General features: G+C 54.0%; 1 protein-coding gene across 8 annotated transcripts in view; it reads right to left on the bottom strand.

Moving 5' to 3' along the window:
- Nucleotides 1–224: 224 nt before the first annotated feature.
- Nucleotides 225–15,311, bottom strand: part of PAX5 (paired box 5) — a gene marked incomplete at both ends in the record, with an annotated part of 184,727 nt that continues 169,640 nt past the window's right edge. For 5 of the 8 annotated variants that reach the window (XM_082843227.1, XM_082843230.1, XM_082843231.1 and 2 more), the window contains 2 exons: nucleotides 225–301; nucleotides 7,099–7,185. In XM_082843227.1, coding sequence (XP_082699353.1) covers nucleotides 225–301; nucleotides 7,099–7,185 — 164 coding nt within the window. The remainder of the gene's footprint in view (nucleotides 302–7,098; nucleotides 7,186–15,311) is intronic. The other 3 variants (XM_082843229.1, XM_082843232.1, XM_082843233.1) reach the window with 1 other exon arrangement.

Raw genomic sequence — 15,311 nt, 5'->3', positions numbered from 1 at the left:
TCAACTGACTCTTAGAAATGGACGGGTGTCTAGAAGTCCAACAGCGCTACCATAGAAGCCCAGAGTCCCTGGCAGGAGAAGGGGGAAGGGAGTTTCAGGCGAGTGGGGAGTTGCTGGGGGGACGGTCTCATTGGGCCCCTCTGGCTGTGTTCGGAGGGGGCTGGGAGGCTATGGCCTTCAGTGATATGTGTCATAAGTGCTTGGCGCCTGCCTGGCTCCTGGGGTCAGTGACGGTCGTAGGCCGTGGCAGCTGCAGGCGGGGCAGCTCCTCGGGCAGCGGCGCTGTAATAGTACGGGGAGCCTGGAAGAGACAGAAGAGGCCACGGAGGTTGGAGGGAGACCTTGTGCCCCCAACTCCGTACCAGGGGTCCCCTTTCCACCAGTGTCCCCTGCCTCTGTCTCTTCCTCCCCCTCCCCCAGTCCAGGCCACTGTCCTCTCTCACTAAGATCTCAGTCCCTGATCAGGGCCGCTGCCTGGTCATAGGTTTCAGGCCCTCCTCACGAGCTACAGCTGGGGTGGGCAGACCGAGGCCAAATCCACCCGCCCCCTGCCCCCCCTCCCGCCCCCACGCCGCTGCCTGTTTCAGTAATTAACGGTTGACTGGGACCGAACCTTGCCCGTTCGTTTCTGTATGGTCTGCGACTGCTTTCATGCTGCTACTGCAGAGCTGAGTTACTACAATAGCGACCGCATGGCCTGCAAAGCCTAAAATATGTACTATCAGACGCTTTACAGAAAAAGTTTGCCAGTTTCTGAGCAAGATGATGAAGAGTCATCACTTCGTAGTCTGGCCTGTGGAAGCTTTGTGACCTAGCCCTGCCGACCTCTGGATTTCCCTCTAGGACCACCACCCCTCCGGCTCACTCCCAGGCACCCCGCTCCTGCAAAATCACACTCTGCAGCCATCTCAAGTATACCAGAGGCCTAATGGCAGCTACCACAGGCTGAGCACTTCCTGCCCCTTTACACACGTTGTCTGATTGAATCCTACGGGGCAGGTAGAGCTAGCCCATTATATCCACTCGCACGCCTCCGCACCTTTTCCGCGCTCTGCCTCCTGCGTGGAGCACGTTGGCTGCACCTTCACCCCCTTTCCTGTCTGCTGAATAGTGCGGCCTCCTTCAAGTCCGAGAGCCCCTGTCTCCTCCTCTGGGATGCCCCCTGTCCTGAGCCCACACCGTGCTGCAGGCTGGACCACGGGCTCTGATCATCTCTTTCTGTGCTTCTTCCCCCTCGCCTGCACGGAGAGGCCCACACAGGCAGGGGCTGGGTTCTGCTCTGCTCAGTGTCTGTCGCCAGCCCCCAGCCTGGAGCCTGGCACATGGCACGTGCCCGGCTAGGTTTGCTGAGAAAATGAGCAACAGCACTGAGTGAACCAACAATAGTAAAGACCCTGCCCATTCATTCATTTATTTTCCAACCCTATTGGGTGCAGCGCTGGGCAGTAATGAACAAATGCAGGCCAGTGTTCAGAGTCAAGAAGGGGGTCAGAGCTCTGAGAAAAGAGCTCTGGGAATGCAAGATTATTCTGGCAGGGTCAGGCTTCCTGGAGGAAGCGGGTTGGGTTGAACTTGGAGGACATGAAGATTTGGATATGTGAGTACGTGGGCGAAGGGCAGGGGGCAGCCCTGCTTCCTGTGACCTCCAGACAAAGCCAGCGTGGGGCATTTTGTACTGATGCTGGGTTCTTCCCACTGTCTCGGGGCTGCTCTCTTTAACTGCCTGCTTTGGATGAGGCCTGCAGGAGCCCTGCTCTGTGTTCAGACTCCTCTCCAGGGACAAAAGGGTCTGGGGGGCTCAAGGGGACGAGCAGATTCTCAGAACCACAGAAGTTAGAGACACTAGGCTGTCTCTTCCTTTTACAGGTGGGGCTCGGGGTAGTAGAACTGAGGCTCAACCACTCATGTGCCCAAAGCCACAGAGCCTCTCGGGGCCAGAGCCTGGCGTGGAATTCTGGTTGTCGGCCCCTAGTTCAGGACTCTTTCTTCCATGACAGACACAGTTCACAGCCTGTACGGCTATGTCGGAGGGTCGTGTTTATCCAAGTAGATAGCAGCTGGGGTCCTGTCAGCCACTGTAGACCACGTGTCTGCTGGGGCGGGAATAGTAAGCTGCTTAATTCCCCAGGGGAGGTGCCTCATACTTATTCTGAAATCTCACCCAAATCCAAACCAATCCTGGCATTTCTCCCAGATGCCATAACTGGGCACCAAGGCCTGAAGATTGCCAGTCAGGCTCTGTCACTCCTGGCTGAGTGAACTTGGACAAGTGGCTTCACTCCCCCGAGCCTCAGTTTTCTCATCTCTAAAAGGGGGGTCACAGTGGGGCTATACGAGGTCACCACGAAGTAAGGATGTGAAGGTGCTCTGGAAATGGACACTTTTCTAAGCCCTTTATATGCTTTAACTCTTTTAATTTCCACAACAATTCTATCAGGTAGGCACTAGTATTGCCCCCATTTAGCAGATGAGGAAACTGATGCACAGAGAGAATAAGTAGCTTGCCCAGGGTCACGCTGCTAGGAGGTAATCAAGAGGGCAGGGTTAGCATGTGCCACCGCCCCTCCAATCCCAGCCCCATTTAGTGGGTAAAATTCTCCCTCCCCAGCCCCCAGGAAGGCAGTAATGGCTCAAGCAGCAGTGACGATGGGGGCGCAGGCAGTGCCTTGCTGTGCTGTTCCGGAAGGTATGGACACCAGTGCCGTGCTGAAGTATTCCCAGAGATGGATTTTTCTGCTGCCTTCTGTCACCTCCCTGGTTGGAGCCCTGACTCAGATGCCTGGCAGCCTCCTCTGCTCTCTCTCCTGAGGGAGGGGGCCAGTCACCCACAGAGTATCTGCGGTGCCAACCCAGCATCCCAGGTGAGAGGGGTGTGTGGGTGTGGGTGTGTGTGTGTGAGTGATGTGAGGGCCAGCCCCATGGGCCCGAGCATGGCACAGGAGCAGGAAAACCACAGGGGCTGCCCCCGCAAATGAGGGACAGGAAATCCTGGCTCAGGCCTCAGAGTTTCCCAGGGGCCAGCTCTCACCCTGGGCCCTGACTCGCTTCCCTCTCAAAGCCTAATCTCATGGCCAGGCTGTCCAGCGACCCCAGTGCGAGGGCCCCATGGCAAAAATCAAAAACGCTTGCATATTTACCGTGAGAAATGAAAACATCACCTCACAAAGCGCTCTGTCTTCCTGGTGCCCATTAGACCTCCAACTAGAATAAACTTGTCCTTTCTTCTGTCATTTTTCCTCTTTAATTCACATTACCATCAATTTACTTCTTGACACAGTCATTCCGGGCTCCTACTCGCTCTCTAATCCCTTTACAGTGGCCACAGGCGCTCCGGTTCTAATCCTAATTGACCGCAGCGGCCTTTCTTCCTGCCGCCAGCCTGCCGCCCCGCCTGCCTGGGGCCCCAGGGGGATGCTGGATCCCGGCCACCCTGGCTGGGCTGGGCGTGGGCAGACCGCAGGCAGCTCCTGGGGAGGAGGCTCGGCGGGAAGGGAGGCTCTCCTGCAGCTTCGTTAGGTGGCATTGCTCATCCAGGGGTGGGCAGGGTGTGTGAGGGTCCCACCTGTTTCCACAGCTTCCACTGATCTAGCAGAGCACAGAGGCGCCTCAGAGCAGGTTTCCCCACTGGCACCCTCCCCAAATAGCAGAAATACTCTGCTTCTCCAGCCCAGTGGGATTCTTTCAGCTAAAGCCCTGAAGACACTGGGGAAAGGGCAGGCTGGTAGATGGGAGCGGGCCTGAAACTTATTTGCAAGACTGTGGCAGAGCAAGCCTGGCATCTCACTCATCTTCAGGAAAGTGGGATCACTGCATTCCGGGCCTCAAGAGAGCATCGTGTTCAGCTCCCGCTTGAATGAAGCTGCCAGTGGCCACTATCCTCATTTTACACCTGAGGCAACTGAGGCCCAGACTGGTTGATGACCTGACCGTGATTCCCCAGGTTACAGACTTGGGCAGAGCAGGGGCCATTTCTCATATTTGTAACAGCCCAACATTGTTTAAACTTTTCTTGCGTTTGCAGAGTTTTCTGTGGTATGAGGCCTGCCTCTTTGAGTTAGAAGTCAGAACTCATTCTCCCAGTTGCCTTTGCTGCTAGAGCACAGGGGCGTCACCTGGGCCCTGCCAATTAGAATCTCTTGAGTGTGACCTCAGTCGGGAGGGGAGCAGCTTGAGGAAGTGGGCTGACAGACTCTACCTGCTGGAGGTGGGTACAGAGGCAGGGCAGAGCTCTCAAGCACCCCAGCTGAAGCAGTAGCACAGAGCGGGCTGCTTGCGGGTACCAACAGTGGCGGCGTACACGCTAGAGCAGCCCTGGAGTTGTTCCTGGCTGTGTGTCCCATGCCTGTCTCTTTGGTCCTCCTGGAGATTCTGGGAGCCCCCAATATTCCTTAATAAATTCACTTTCTGCTTAAACCAGCCAGAGTGGAATCTGTTGTTTGCAACTGAAAGCCTGACAGATAAATACAATAACATGGCTTTCAAAAACAGATCAGCGCTGTTCTCATGGCATACAAGGTCTGAGTATTTGGGATTCCCAGGCTTGTTACTATGCAGAGATGAGCCTCTTTTCCTGGCTGTAGTACTGTTCAGACTGAATTGGTCAGGAAGAGTAAGAGTACCACATCACACACTGATTATGAATACAGGCTCTAGAGTCAGGGTGATGGGAGTTTGAGTTCTCATTCTGCTGCCTGCATGCTGTGTGACCTCAAGTATGTTAATTAACCTTTCTGAGCCTCACTCTTCATCTGTAAAGATAATATTGATACCTTGTGCCCCCTAGGACTGTTGAAAGGATAAAATGAGGTAACCCACATGAGGGGTTTTTCCCAGTGCCTGCACAATTAGCAAGTGCTCATTTAGATGAACAGAGTTTTGATCCTTTTTCCTCTTCTCCACACTGGTTCTGGACCCCCTCAAGTCACTGAGCACATCCCAGCACATGTATACTTGCCTGAGGCTCTCTCAACCCCAGCCTGTGAGCTCCCTGGGACATTGTCCACAACTTTTCCACACCAGACACATAGTCCATGCATATAATTGGGGATATGAACTGGATTTCACTCCAGCTTGAGTGGCAAAGGCCTCGGATGTGGTCTAGTCCCACCTTCCCCTTGACATCCCCTTGGGGTCCTAGCTGCCCACGCAATCAGGTGCAGACTTCTTAGTGTGGCATTCAAGGTCCCCCACCTGTGGCCCTGCCTCCTACTCCATCCCTTTGCTATGCTTGCCTGAGCAGCTCCCTTCTCACTTCTCTGATTCTTGAACTCCCAGGTAAATAAGCCTATCAGATACCTCATAAAAATTAGAAAACGCAGCCATACTTCTGTGCCAGGGCTTGGGGCTTTGTGCCATGCATGGGCTCGATTTCAGCCCCCACTTGTCCCCTTGGGCAGTACACGACCATATGTGGAGGCCCTAGGTCAACATGGCCTCCTTGGGGTCATATCCCCATCACAAGGAACCCCTCCTGCAGCCTGGCCCAGGCCTCCTTTGTGCCACATCCCCTGTGGGTCTCACAGCAGCGCTGGGACCAGGGCTCTGTATGAGGCTGATTTGCAGGGAGTGGCTCCCAGGCTCAGGCCTCCTGACCCATCCCTCCACCCCAACCCCTGCTGAAAGACTCGGCTCAGGGTCAGCGTTTGCCTCCTGAAACTGACAACTGGGCCAACTCAGAACCCAGGGCCTCTCAGGGGGTTGTTTAAGGAAAAGCATTAAGTAAGCGGAGACCTTACCTCATACTTAGAAGTAATTTTTACCAAAACCAAAAAAGAAGTCTGAGCAATCAGTCCCCAGATTCAGCCCCTCCAGGAGGCCACAGATGGCAAGAACCCAGTCTGCTATAAAATGAAATATTCAGGCACAGGGCCTGGAGTGCTAGTTGGCATTGTTCCTTATTTCACCTGAAGTTTTGCAAGCTACACCAAAATGCTTTGGGCGGCCCAAGGCTCAAACTCATGGGAGGATTGCAGCCAGGAAGGGATGGTGTCTACGTCATTGTCTGTCCTAATCACCAAAGCAGGTTGGGGAAGGGGCCAAGGCTGTGACTTCATGGCCTCCTTCGCAGACCCATGCCTAGCAACTTGAGTTTGAAGACACCAGGTTCTTGCTTTTTTGATAAAGTCTATGTTTCTCAGTCCTGAAATAATTCAGGATCCAGGGAAGTAACAGGTTCTTAATTAAGCAGGCCTCATTAAGCTGTACGGATAAACCTGGATGGTCTCAGAGGCCCTTCCATGCCTGACCTTAGTGGAAATTCCTCAGCTGACTGCTGGGGAGAGATCGGTGTTGCTGCCTACAGGCTGATTCACTGGCTCTGCCCCCAGGGTGTGTGACATCTGTGAGCACTGAGCCCCTGCTTCATGCTCCAGAATCTTCAGCTCCAGCTGGCACTCACCAGCTGGTCTCATGTAAGTTCATTGCAACAAAACAAAGGGCTCTCCTTGGCCTTTTGAGGGCTGAGTTAGCCCTGCTTGGTCTTTGGGGTGGCCCAAATATCTTTGATGATGTACACAGATCAGGCTGGCCGCAGCCATGGACCATCTGCAGTCTGAGGCCTGGGCAGAGTCTGGGCACCAGCTGAGCTCGGAACGGCATGACTTGGCAGGCCTTCAGCCACAGGGCAACCCATTTCTAATGGAGCTGGCTCTAGTGGTGTCCATGGCAGACATCACTAATCAATATCCATGCCTCAGAGTCCTTACCAAGACACATAGCCACTACCAATCAATCCAAGTTGGTCTCCTGGCTGCTCTTATTTAGAGATTTCTCGCCAAAATATTCAATGATTCTTAAGAAATATGTTACTCTTGGGCAGGCACTTTTCCTACCTTTCTCTTTCTCCCTCAATGGCCTTTTAAAATCTGTTCCCCCTCTGTGCCATTTTCCCTTATCCACTAAAACATCGGGGGGAGCGCTGAGGGCATCAGCAGGGCTGGTGTGGTGTTTACTGTCCTGAAGCCCCATCACATCCCACGTTGCAAGCATCTGGGGAGAGCTGCCCACCCCACCTCAGTGACCGGGCCTGAGGATACTGAGGGACCCTCGCCCAATGAGGGTGCCCAATGGGCACCCCGCAGGGCCTCCGCCAGTACTCACCGAGCAGGCCTGGGTTGGGGAACCTCCAGGAGTCGTTGTACGAGGGGTATTGAGGGTGGCTGTAGGGGCTCCCGGAAAACTCACTCCCTGCATGTGGTGGGTAGAGAGAGAAACAGGAACCAAATGTCAAGTCAGGTTCGGAAAATGCCAATGGCATTTGTCTCTTCCATAAACTGCGGGTACTTTGTGTAACCAAGAAAGGCAAGTCCGGTCCACCCCCTTATCAAGTGGACAGCTGTCACTGGCATTGTCTACATTTTCCCCTATAACCTTTTTCTTATTAGTGGGATTGAATACCAATCTCTCACGTGTGTACCATTGGATTACCATGTGCCAGGTGTTCCCTGGGGTTATTGACCCATTTTACAGATGGGAAGACTGATGCCCAGGGTCTCTCACAAAACAGCCTGGATTCACCCAACCCAAGTCCAAAGGCCCAGACTGCTTGGTTCTCAGCAGTAGCCTAAAAAGCCACTCAACAGCCAGCTACCTATACAACTGCTGAGAACCAAGGAGTCTGGGGCTTGGGACTTGGTTCTCAGCGCTGACAGAGGCCACTCCAGGACCCCAGTGTGGATGCAGTGCCACTTCCATGTGTTTCCTGAGTGGCTCTGGACTGGGAAGCCAAAGATGACCCCAACTCTAGTCTAGACCTCTGTGCTGTGAATCCAGAGAGGACTGCTCCCCAGGCCTCAGTCCAGTGGGGAAGAGGAGACATGAACTCAGGCCCCCGGCACTTTGCTGAGATGAAGGGACAAGCTGAAGGGCTGGGGGAGCACGGAAGAGCGACTGGGGGGGCGCCTCCTGGGCGTGGGGAAAGGACCGAGAGCTGCAAGCTGCGCCAGGTGGAGAGAGCAGTGGGTATGGGCGGGCAGAGCGGTAACTGAGGATGGCTCACTCTTGCCCAGCTGTTCGTGGAGCCATGACGCTTGCGTCTGGCACTTCCTTGTGCCCTCACTTCCAGCCACAGGAGAGCCTCTTTACCACTAGCCAGTGTCAGGAGAGGAGCTCAAAATTCCTGCCCTCAAACCTTGCTGCCCTGGCTCTGTAGCAGGACAGGCCCCTCCTGTCTCCTCCCTGTGGCTGCAGCTCCTGGGGTGTGGGAGCCCCAGTGCCTGGCAGCAGTTGTATAGGTAGCTGGCTGTTGAGTGGCTTTTTAGGCTACTGGTTACAGAGCATGTGGGCCCCACCCTGGCAGTGGTGACAGGAGTCACACAGCCCCATGAGACCACCCTTGCACCATCCATGCTTCCATGGATTCTTGTTAGGGATGCCAAAGGGCCGAAGGGCAGGAGCCTCTAGAAGGACAGCCAGCCAGAAGTCAGGACCTGGAGCACTGCCTTCTCTCTGGGGGCCTCGGCCCAAGTGTAGGGGCCCCAGGGCTCCACCAGGTACAGCAGGAACAATAAAGCAGGCCCGAGGGCCAGCCGCTCCCACCACCCGGGCCCAGCCAGCCTCCTCCCCACTTCCACAGGCAACTGCAGACAAGGCATGCGCGCGCACACACACACACACACACGCGCGCGCGCACGCACACATGCGTTCCTCCTCTGGCCTCTCTGGGGGCCACTCCCAGCCTGACAGGCTGAGCCTTCCAATTCTCTGTTTTTTATGCCTCAGTGATCAGGGTGTCAGGTTCCAGTGTGCAAGGGAGAGCATGGTGACAGTGCTGGGCCACAGCAGCCCAGCCTCTGCATTTCCATCAGCGCCACGGCACCTCCTCCTCCTCCTGGGGGGTTGGGTGGGGGAGCAGAGCCACAAGCCGCCTGGAGAAGGGGGACAGCCACCCTCTCCCCAGGGTTCTGGACACCCACGGAGCTGCCCCATCAGAGGCGCTTCCTGACAGCACTGCGCCTGGCCCGGGGCATTGGACTACACCAGCAAAGGCCTTCTCTGCATCTCCATCTAGCAGCATCGCGCCTGTCTGCCAGGCCCAGCTCCAAGGCCACCTCTTTCAGGAAGCCTTGATCTCCAGCCCCCAAAAGTGCAAGTCTCGGGCCTGTTCAGCTGGAGTTAATTAATTAATTGTATCCTTGTTGTCCATCCCACACCCTCCCCTCAACTCTGTCCCCAAATTGGCAAAGGGCCATAAACAGCTCCAACTCCTCGAGAGGATGTACCTGTCAGTGTTGCCCACCATCCTCGACCCTGTCCCCACCTGCCTGACTTTCTAGAATCCCACTCAGATACCTCTTCCTCTGGGAAGCCCCTCTCCTGCCCCTCCTGGGGCACACCCTGTCTCCTGCTGTGCCCCACAGCGCCAGATTTGCCCTGACCTGCACGGGACTCTCCTGTGACATGGAAGCGTCTGTCTGCAGGTCAGTGTCTGATTCTTCTCAGCACCCACATGCCACCCACCCCCAGTGTAACACCCCGTCCACAGCAGACAGTCGGTGCTCCATGAACCGCCGGTAGCTCGCTGCCTCTACCTGTAACACGATGCTCTTGTCCACATGGCTCTCTCCCTCACCTCCTTCCAGGCTTTGCTCCAATGTCACCTCTGAACCATTGCATTTCCAATGGAAACTCCTTCCACTTTCCCTGCTTAACTTTTCTCCATTGAACTGATCACAATCTAACATATCTAACTTATTGTGCTTATCTTTCTTGTTAATTCTGCTTCCTCCACTAGGATGTAAGCTCCATGGGGGCAGGGAGTTCATGCCTCTATCTCAATGTCTAGCAGGCCCTGAAAACTATTTGTTAAATGAATGAAAGAATGGGAACTCCTCCCATTCATTCACAGATGACGGCTCTCACTACTTCCATTATTAGTACTGATAGCCAGGGGTGTATTGTGCACCTGCTGTGTGCCAGGATTCAAACCAGTTTATCCAATCCATTGTCCAGGTTCCATCCACCATGCCATCCTGTTCCTGGTGGAAGAAATGAACCCCCAGGGACCCACCCTGCCTGCTGTGTTTAGAGCACTGGCATGGTGGTACCTTCGGCAGGGCCCCTGTCCTATGAAATGCCCTGTGAGAGTGTGCCCTCTGGGTAAGGGGAGCTTGACGGTCTCTGGGGCATGAGGCAGACCTCAGGGCTGGTCCAGCCACATGCTGGGGACTCCAGGATGGTGTCATTATCTGAAGTGCCACACAGGCAGCTGGCTGGGTTTAGGGAGTCCTCACCCATGAGCTGTGGGGAGACCAGGTCCTTAATTGCCAAGAAAGCTGCCTGTCTCTGGACCCGGACTAGCTCGGCCACAAAGATGGCTGGGAAGCAGCAGACCACCCAGATTCAAGCCCACATGCTGCCACTGAACCCTTCAGAGCAAGGGCTCTGGAGCCAGACTGCCTGGGTCCAAATCCTGCGTCGGCCTCTTCCTAGCTCTGTGACCATCAGCAGGTTACTCAACCTCTCTGCGCCTGTTTCCTCCTCAGTAGAGTCAGGACAATTAATAGATCCCACTGCACGTGGTCACTGTAAAGACTGAATGAATGATACACAGCGTCTGGCACGCAGTGACTGCTCAGCAAATGTCAGTCACATGACAATGACCTGACATCGGTCACCAAGGCCTCCTTGGCATCTAGAATCTCATTTAACCCTCCTGACAGTCCTGTGAAGCTCACGAGATGGGTGCAACTGTCTGCATTTTATATGTGAGGAAATGGAGGCTCAGGAAGGTGGGGGGGGGCTTGCCCAGGCCAGGAGGCAACTCCAAGTCCAGCCTCCTGTCTCCCAGCCCAGGGCCCTCTGCCCATGTGACACTGCCTTCCCACCCTGGGCTTCTGTCTTCCATTTGTAAATGGGCAGATCAGACCAAGTGATGTCTAAAGGCCATTCCTATCTGCTGAGCCTGAATTTCACTTCTCAGGGGCCACAGTGCTCCCAGCAGGGAGGGAGGCCTCTCCTTGAGGCTCTGTGGGCCCCACCTGATGATGAGTTTCTTTGGGTCTGGAGGCTCCAATCTCCTGCTGCGTCTCCCCTGCTTGAATTCGCCATCATCACGACACCTGAGGCACATTCACCTTCTTTCCTTCAAATCTTAGGACCGCAGCTTAGAAAAGAGAGCCTGGTCCAGCCAAGACAAGGTCTGGGGAAAGCACTGGGGATGCCTTCTGGGTGGAGGGGAGCATGTGAGCCAGGATGGGTAGGAGTTTGATGTGCAGAGGCAGACAGGGCATGCCGGGCACAAGCAAAAGTCTGGGGTGGGATGGACAGTGTGACCCCCGCACAGCCAGGTCTTCATGAGGCCCCAGCAGAGGCAAGCTATGGAGCAGAGTGGGGAGGAGCAGAAACGTTATGCATTTCTCCCTTCAGGGCTGGGACCCGGGAAGCCTTCAGACTCAGGAGGACCAGGACCTGGAGGACGGGCTGCAGGAGGTGAGCCCGTGTCAGGGAGACCAGCTGGGAGGCTGTGGTCACAATCCAAGCGAGAGGGAACGGGAGCCCGAGGGACAACACAGCTGCGACATCCACAGGCACGAAGCAATGCTCCTCCAGCACAGGAGTGAGATTCTCAGGCATCATATGAAAGCCCCACTTCTGGATCATTGTTGGGGCACCCAGAGGTGAGGCCAGAGGGCCCAAGACAGAGCTTGCACAATAGACGCTTCTCTTATGATTGCCCAGCACCAAGGACACCACGGGACACTTGCCTCATTCCACTAACTGATCCGTGCTTTGGGCATCTCTCAAAAATGCCAACCCTTTAAACTGGGAAAACTTTTCTTTATGCATTAAAAGAAAATCTTCTGTGAGGCCTGACTGCGGTGCCAGCTCATGCCCAGCAGCTCATGCCCAGTAGGCAGTGAGACCTCCATTTGGGAAGCACACAGCACATGGCCCCTCCTCAGAGACCGTGTCTGGAGGTGCTCCGACAGAAGCCCCAAGAACTCTCAACAACGAAACATGGGTCATGATCTTCTCCATCTTCAGTCCCCCAGGAGCGAGCAGTCCTGAGGAGAAAGCAAGACTGGACCTTCTGAGACCAGGCCTGGAACTGGCACCGTGAGCTAGGCCCCCGCACTGTGCTGGGCCACCAGAAAGTGGGGAGGGGGCAGGGAGGAGCCTGCCCACAGGGTGGGTGTGGGCTTCCCGTGGCAGTGCTGAGAGGGAGCCTGCCCCCATGGTCTGTAGTCAGCCTGCCACTTATTGGCTGTGTGGCCTTGGGAAAGTAATGGAACCTGTCTGGGCAGAGTCTTGTCATCTTGAACATGGGCCTAATAAAACACCTACATCATAGGATTGGTGACAGGTAAACAAGATAATATTATTGGAAGAACAAAACTACCTGATCCTGTGCCAAGGAGACTGGGGAAGCTGGGGAGTGAGGGAAGACTGAATCAGTCCCTAAAAGGAATTTTAGAGCTTTATTTATTTTTATTGCTGAGTTCTTGGATATGCAAAAGGAGGCCCAGAGCTGGGTTCAGGGGTGGGGATGGTGACAGCTCACGTGTGGTGCGTGGAGGACTGAACGACCTGAACCGAGGGAGGTTCTGCTATCAAGAAGGAGAAAGCGGGAGACAAAGGAGACGTCCGTGCCCCGTGGGGTGGGAGGAGCGAAGAACATTCAAGAAGTGGGCGTCTAATTCCCGTTTTAAGTCACCCACATTGGGACGTAAAGCCTGCTACACACTCAAATGCCAATACGGCTGGGCTGGTGTTTTCTCCCCACGTGGAAATCGAAAGAAGCAGCTGCATGCCACGTTTGGGCAGCCAGTGGGGTTGAGGTGAAAGACTGTGGTCCAAGAACAGTGTGGATCACAGGGCCCGAGAACTCTGTGATGTCAGGAAGCCTGAGCCACAGGCGTGAGCACGCGGAAGTTAACCGTCCCCCCTCCAACACCCCGTCTGAGTGCAGTTAGGAAGCATCTAGAGGGCGTGGCACTCCATCTCATGATAACCCCATCCAAGATTTTAGAGCAGAGAACTCAGGGGCTCGGGGCCGAGGGACTTGGCTTCTCACTAGGTATCTGAGGGACTAGCGATCACTCCCCTCATTCCTACCCAACTCCAAGCAACTCACTTCTTCCCAGAATTAATGGGAAGTAAGATATGCCCGTTCCTCCCACCACAAACTTATCTTAGATTAAACCTCACCAACCTCTGCTGAGACTCATAGTTCCAGATTATTTGAACTGGACAAACTTGAGAGATAAGTTCCTTCAACCTCCCCTCCCCCAAGCCACACACCAGGCAGGGCCAGGGCAGGACCAGAACACCGGCCTATTTCCAAGTCCCCGGGCTTCCACCATCCCAAGGAAGACATCACTGGGCTGGGCCAGCAGGGGAGAGAAAATCCTCCCCTCACCACCCTCCCCACCTCTGGTATGTCTGAGAATTTTCAAACACACAGCAAAGTTGAAAGAATTTTACAGTGAACACTGTGTACCCACTACCTAATTCCGCCATCAATATTTTCTTACACTTGCTTATCATCTATCTCTCCCTCCAGCCTTTCATTCATCTTATCTTTTATGTATTTCCAAGTAAACTGGAAACATCAATACATTTTCCCCTAAGTATTTCAGCCTGCGTATCATTAACTGAAATTCATTATTTGTTTAAAAGTTTTTTCTTTTGATGTAAAGTGTACACATAATGAAATGCACAGATCTTAAATGTACTATTGCTGCATTTTGACAAATGTATACACCTGTGTAGCGGAAACCTCTATGAAGATATAGAACATTATCTTCACCCCAGAGAAGGAAAGTTCTCTTTTGCCGGAGAAGGGGGCCTTTTGACCATGAGAACCCAGTTATCTGGGGATCTGACCAAGTCATTCCCCATGAACACGGAGCTCTAAGATTAGCCCTGACATCTCTCCTTCTGTTAACTAGAAGAGGGCAGTGAGTACTTTCATCTGCATTGTCTGTTAGAGCAGGGGACAGTTAAGTCCTTTGTGCTTGGCTGACGTATCAAGCACATTAAGGAAGTTATCAAGCGTGATGACTTGGAGGGTATAACCCCGAACACTGAGGACTGCGTAACTGTGACTAAAACAAAACAAGGCAGGCTGACTAAATCTGTTGATGCCATCTACACTGTCTTTTATCTCCTCACTAAGCAGCATCCAGAGGCTCACTGGGCATGGACTAACATTCCAGCCTTTTCTCCAGCCACCCTCCATACGGAGAGCCGCCCAGCTTTGATCGCTCAGTGGAAGAAAGATCTGCAGCCAGACCCCTGTGGCCCTAGTAACAAGGTACCGGTTATTCTTTTTTTTTTTTTTTTTTTTTTTTTTTGCGGTACATGGGCCTCCCACTGCCGCGGCCTCTCCCGTTGCGGAGCACAGGCTCCAGACGCGCAGGCTCAGCGGCCATGACTCACGGGCCCAGCCGCTCCACGGCATGTGGGATCCTCCCGGACCAGGGCACGAACCCGTGTCCCCTGCATCGGCAGGCGGACTCTCAACCACTGCGCCACCAGGGAAGCCTGGTACCTGTTATTCTTAACAGGACCACTCACAAAGACAGCGAGGGTGTGGACTGGCTAGTCGAAAACGGAATAACTTCTGAGAGACAATGGCTGCTGGAAGACAAAGAATCCTTTCGCAGCAGCTTTCAACCGAGCTCAACAGAGCAGCACTGGAGAACGCGCGAGCCGAAATGCTCCTGACAAAGTCGGCCGAAGGCTACCTGCTAGGCAAGCTTCCAGTCGGGGACATCACAAGGAACAAGGTGTTTCAACTTTTCCAGGTGAATTGGTACGACCCCGTCTTGGCAGCGAACGTCCTAGTTCGCTGGGCCCGGCAGGAGTTCAACAAGTGCAACGCCATCTGGTTCTACAGACCTGCGACCACCAGCAAGACAAGCATCGTGGAGGCTATTGCCTGTGCTGTGCCATTTTATGGCTGTGGAAACTGGACTAATGGGAACTTTCCTTTCAATGACTGGGTAGATAAGATGGTGATTTGGTGGGAGGAAGGAAAGATGACCAGTAAAATTGTAGAGTCTACTAAAGCCATTTTGGGTGGGTCGGCCATGCGGGGTTGATCAAAATGTAAAGGTTCTGTGCAAATTGAACCAACGCCTGTACTTATTACCAGTAATATATATAAGCGTACTGTGGTTGATGGGAACAGCACTACCCTGGAACATAAGGAACCTTTGGAGGAAAGAATGTTCCTTTTTAGGTTCACAGTAAAACTCAGGCATGATTTGGGGAAATAAGTAAATGGGAGATAAGAGAGTTTTTCCAGTGGGGCCATGGCAATGCTATACCAGTTGAACCGGTGTTCGAGGTTCCTACAGGCGCTAACA

The sequence above is a fragment of the Leucopleurus acutus genome, assembly GCF_964270905.1.
Source record: "Leucopleurus acutus genome assembly, chromosome: 7".
NCBI classification, from domain to species: Eukaryota; Metazoa; Chordata; class Mammalia; order Artiodactyla; family Delphinidae; genus Leucopleurus; species Leucopleurus acutus.
Note: the sequence above shows the minus strand (reverse complement) of the source record. Positions and strands in the feature narration are given on the sequence as shown.